This window comes from Mycetomoellerius zeteki, unplaced genomic scaffold, assembly GCF_001594055.1.
Source record: "Mycetomoellerius zeteki isolate Tzet28-1 unplaced genomic scaffold, Tzet1.0 scaffold364, whole genome shotgun sequence".
NCBI lineage: Eukaryota > Metazoa > Arthropoda > Insecta > Hymenoptera > Formicidae > Mycetomoellerius > Mycetomoellerius zeteki.
In genome coordinates, this window is record NW_017257354.1 from 806982 (window position 1) to 811623 (window position 4642).

At 42.1% G+C, this 4642-nt stretch overlaps 1 protein-coding gene across 2 annotated transcripts; it reads right to left on the reverse strand.

Moving 5' to 3' along the window:
• Positions 1 to 306: 306 nt before the first annotated feature.
• On the reverse strand, positions 307 to 4430 carry LOC108725838 (serine/arginine repetitive matrix protein 1). 2 transcript variants are annotated; one of them, XM_018453086.1, is made up of 5 exons: positions 4301 to 4430; positions 2457 to 2672; positions 1468 to 2223; positions 1065 to 1216; positions 307 to 939 (listed from the first exon to the last, which is right to left on the reverse strand). In XM_018453086.1, the coding sequence occupies exons 2-5, from the start codon at positions 2631 to 2633 to the stop codon at positions 534 to 536; spliced, it is 1491 nt and encodes a 496-aa protein (XP_018308588.1). In that variant the 5' UTR covers positions 2634 to 2672; positions 4301 to 4430; the 3' UTR covers positions 307 to 533. The 2 variants fall into 2 exon arrangements, with proteins under 2 accessions (XP_018308588.1, XP_018308587.1); XM_018453085.1 differs by lacking the exon at positions 4301 to 4430 and adding an exon at positions 2894 to 2969.
• Between the last annotated feature and the right edge of the window lie 212 nt (positions 4431 to 4642).

The following is a 4642-nucleotide window of genomic DNA, read 5'->3' on the forward strand; positions in this document are numbered from 1 at the left end:
AATACGATTTGTGTGTAATCTGAAGTCAAGAAATAACGATTTTACAATCCAGAAAAACAAGAATAAATATGAATTTATTTTTTAATGCATTTGCTATGTATTTACATATACCTGTATATACGGACGAAGCATATTTCGAGATTGTGAAATTGTTGTAATCATATAGCGTTTCCTGTATTACCTAATATGTACATACACTCAGCAACTAAATGGTTGCAACACTTTTTTTCGATGGATTTCGAAATGCAGCCTACTCACTGAACGATTCTTACTTATCGCATTATAAGTTTGTATCGTGTGCTTGTATTTAGCAGTAGACAGTTATTGAAGGTATGAATAAAACATAATACACAATCTTTAAAATTGTAAACTACATTTTTCAAACCATATGATGTTTTACACAATCATCCTTTTTATTACGATATATAGCTTATACATACATATATATTTTTTTTTTGTGTACTCTAAACTTACAGATATCACTGCATATTTTGTCAATAAATCGAGTGTAAATCATAACAGAGACTTATATCTTAGTGAGTAACATTATTGCGTCGTCCTCGTCTCTTGCGACTACCGCCAGACGAACGATTTGACGAGGCCCACTGCTCATAAAAACGTTCGGCTTCAAGCCATTCTTGATACTTGTACCACCATTCTTCCCATTTGATATAATCATCGAGAGTGAGATCACGAAGATATCCCCTCGCTTTGTAATAATCATATCGGACGCGAACATCATCCCAGCATTCGAAACCTCTTGGACCTTGTGCTAAAAGTGATTCAGGATAATGACCGGGAGGTGGCGAGTCGTAACCTAAACGCGCAATTCTCTCCTCGCCTTCTATAACGACCTTCATCGCATTCTCGCCATCTTTCGTGATACGCATATTTTCCATGTCCCTACGATCTACACTCCACTGTGCCATTTTACCAAATCTGTGAAAATTGAATAGAATTATTGTTATCTATTAATAGAAAAACTAGAATTGTGTAAAATCAACTTGAATGTTGTAAATTTATTTGAGTTTTATCATTACAATACTGCATTAGATTTTTAATACCGTTCAGATAATGTCATTTTTGGTGGTCCTACATGGGACGTAGTCGAGGAACTATCGCTATCGTCGCTAGGTGAAGATTCTGGTGGAGGCCGTATTATTTGCGATGCTCCATGACTCGTATGTGTTTTTTCTACTTTTACTGGTTTACGTATCTGCACAATTTTAATAAAAGTATTCCTAATATATGCAAACTTTAATTTTGAACGAACGCGTCATTCTGCACAATGTAATATATATACCTATCTAGCGTTTAAGAAATTGTTAATATAATTTTATATTTGCTACGAAGCATTTGTTAGAAAATTTTTCTCGATGGGATTGATTAATTACTATAAGTTTGCCAATAAACATAGAAAAAGAAATTATAAGAATTAAAGAGAATAATAAGAAATTGTTGTTTTACCAATGAGATAGGATCTGGTACTCGTGGATCTTCCGGCAATCTGTTATGATGTTTCTCTTTACGGCGAACCTTAGTTTCTTTCTCTTTGACGTTTTTGTAATCCTTCTGATGACGCAGCGGCGGTTGCGGTGCCGGTGGTGGTGTACGTGGTCGCGGCAAGGGCGGTGACCGTGGTCTTGTACGCGGCTGTAAGGCCCGTGAACTGGACGCGATTACCTCTTTAGGATGTGTCCTAGTTCGTATCGGACTAACTGATCTCGAACGCGAACGAGACAATGGAGCAACGCGTCGTCGTTCTTTCGGTGAACAAACGGAACATGATCTGTCAGAACATGTACTGCCCGTGCTAGAGCTACGAGCAGGCTGTCTATTTTTATTGCGTTCACGGGAAGAACGTTCACGCGGTGGACTTCTCGTTCGAGGACTGCGCGGTCGTGGACTATGAGGGCTACGGGATCTCGGACTTCGCGGACTCTTGGGATGTCCTCTGCTAGGTTCACTGCTGCTGCCAACATATAATTCCTTGTATCCACTGTGACGCCATCTATTTGGATCTCGTTCCTCTGCTTCCAATAGCTTCTTGTTCCAATAGCTTGATTGTGACTCGCGTGCTTTTCGCATTACATTATCTATCTCTTTTCGCTTACTAGAACTCTCGCCATGTGGTCTGGATTGTGATACACTCGTGTCCATTCGCAGCCTGCTTGAATTGCTGCTGCTAGCGCCTCTTCTTCTATCATAATCTCGGGATGACATCTCTAAAGATTTAATTTTTAGAGGAATTTAATTTTCTCATTCATTATTATTTAATAAAAATAAAATATCATTATTAATTATATTGAAATAAACGTTTATACTTTTATATAATAATTGTACAAGTATAGTTAATTAAATGTTGCGCGGTAAAATAAATTTAAGATAAATAATTTCAAAGGTATTATTAAATGTGAAACTGTGATAGGTACATGTCAAAAATTATACATATTTACCTTACGGTAAAAGTACAAGATGGAAGACGAAGATATAGCAGAAAAATATTTTGTCAATCCAGGCACACCAGTACAATATAATGCCGATATTAATAATATTAATCCTCCATAGGTAATAAGGATAATGTTCCTATAAGGATAATGCTCCGAACTGCTGCAAACGTGCCAAAAGACCATAGGAAGTCTCAGAAGCACTCGTCCTTAGAATCGACTGGCCTAAGTGAAAAATTCTATATGTCACAAATCTGATTGAGACGTCATTAAGGTCAAAAGACGTTAAAGATAGCAAAGTGCATTCTTTTGGGGGATTTTTTTTCTCACGTGAATCCGATTTTTTTGCAACAGTCCACAAATATATGTATGTATGTACGTGATACATCTTCGTTGCAAAGCGTACACATCGCCGATATGCGATGTCTTAACATCGATTCACTCACCGCGTCTGTCCAATGAGATCCATGCGTGCCGCGTACGTTCCGCACGCGAATCAAACGCACGCCCGTCAAAGTTCTCCGGAGAACTCGAGATCGAATCGCGCGCGATTACGAATCCGTCAATGACCCCGGGGTCACGAATCGCGGAAACCGTCGCAATATAAGCGAATTGCGATGTCGCGTGCCGAGAACATGTCGATGTACGAACGCATCGCCCGAATAACGCGTCGTGGTCCCGTAACGCGCTCCATCACGCGACGGCACTTGACGGCAACGACGGCGGATATAGCACGCCACGTGCTCTATTTAGGATCAACCCGGTTTAGCCCGGTCAGCCCGGTCAGCCCGGTGGTCGAGCCCGTCGAACTCGGCCCGTATCACGTGAACGAGTGTCATCTTCGCGGCAGACATCGCCTTCGTTACTACGGCGGAAGGCAGGGCACATCGCCGGCAGTCGATTCGTCGTCACTCGCGCCGCGATTTTCTTTACCTTGACTCTCTTCTATCAATGTCTGTCCCTTTATTAGCGGGATACAGTGTCACTTTTTTTTCCTTTCTTTCTTTCTTTTTTTTTTTTTTTAACGCGACTCGTTCAAAGCGCACGAACGGTGCCATACAGCACTGTATACATCGAAGTCCTTGCGCGGACTCCGAGAAACGACGAACGACAATTGTACGTGTCGACGGGGGCGGCACTGTGCTCGAGGGGGCGTTACCCGGGTAACGCTGCGACGAAATCCCTTGCCGCGGCGAGAATGGCGAGATGCTTCGAGAGAGAATCGCTCGTTCGAGAGGAGACAGCCTGTATGTAATTGGTATAAAGCGCGTGCGCGCACTCATCCGCTCGCTTGCCAGCGTCAGCCCTCTTCGCTCCATTTTACAAAAGCGAAGGTCGACGGCACTCGTTCTTCGTTTCCATTCTCTTTCTTTCTCTTCCACGCGCATCTTCTTTTTCTATCATTCACTTACCCACACATTCACACGTGCGCGCCCGCGCGCACACACACACACATACACAGCGCACACACACAACACACGCACGTACACACATACACACTTTCTCTCTACAGATTCTCTCTCTCTCTCTCTCTCCCCTTTTCGCCGTTTGCTGCGTTCGCGAACCAGATTCCCTTCTTTTCTTTCTTTCTTTCTGTCTATCTCTCTCTTTCTCCTGATAGTATCAACCTCTTGACATCACAGGACTCCAATTATTAGTGAAATTCGAATACGTCAGTTTTTCTGTACGTGCAAGCGCGTTTACTCACGACTGCCGTTTGTTACAACTCGCGTCCGGTAAAGGCAGAGCGACAAAAATCAATTGCTCAAATCTAGCACGCTTCGATTCGATCCGAATAATACTTTTTTTTTCGGAATCCCCGCATCTATCACGCAGGACGAACGGACACTCACTTTTCTTAACGCGACGACCCGATTACTTGCATTTTCTGGTACGTATCCCGGCGATTTGCTCTCGCGTGATGTCGAATATGTTCACAATGGACTTTCATAGAAGAGGTTCTTCTGTTACTTAATCATTAACCATCGAACAGAGATAGATGGTAAACTTTCTTTGATGGTGGATTCTTCATCGCTAAATCATAAAGTATAAAGTACAAACAGATAGCGTTTTGGACCGGACGGGTTTGCAACAACCTGGGTTGGATTAATGGCTGCGTTCAGCAGACTCAACAGTTTTGCAACCGTTTTATGATTGTCTGCTGAGATAGGACCATTCTTCTAGATCTAAAAGTA

Bases quoted from the DNA above. Each gene is read 5' to 3' on its own strand.
- LOC108725838 (XM_018453086.1), bottom strand. From the start codon at position 2,633: ATGGTCTTTTGGCACGTTTGCAGCAGTTCGGAGCATTATCCTTATAGG. The intron at 2,224-2,456 runs GTAAATATGTAT...AAATCTTTAGAG, and splicing joins TCTTGTACTTTTACCGTAAG to ATGTCATCCCGAGATTATGA. The intron at 940-1,064 runs GTATTAAAAATC...CAATTTTCACAG, and splicing joins AAAATGACATTATCTGAACG to ATTTGGTAAAATGGCACAGT.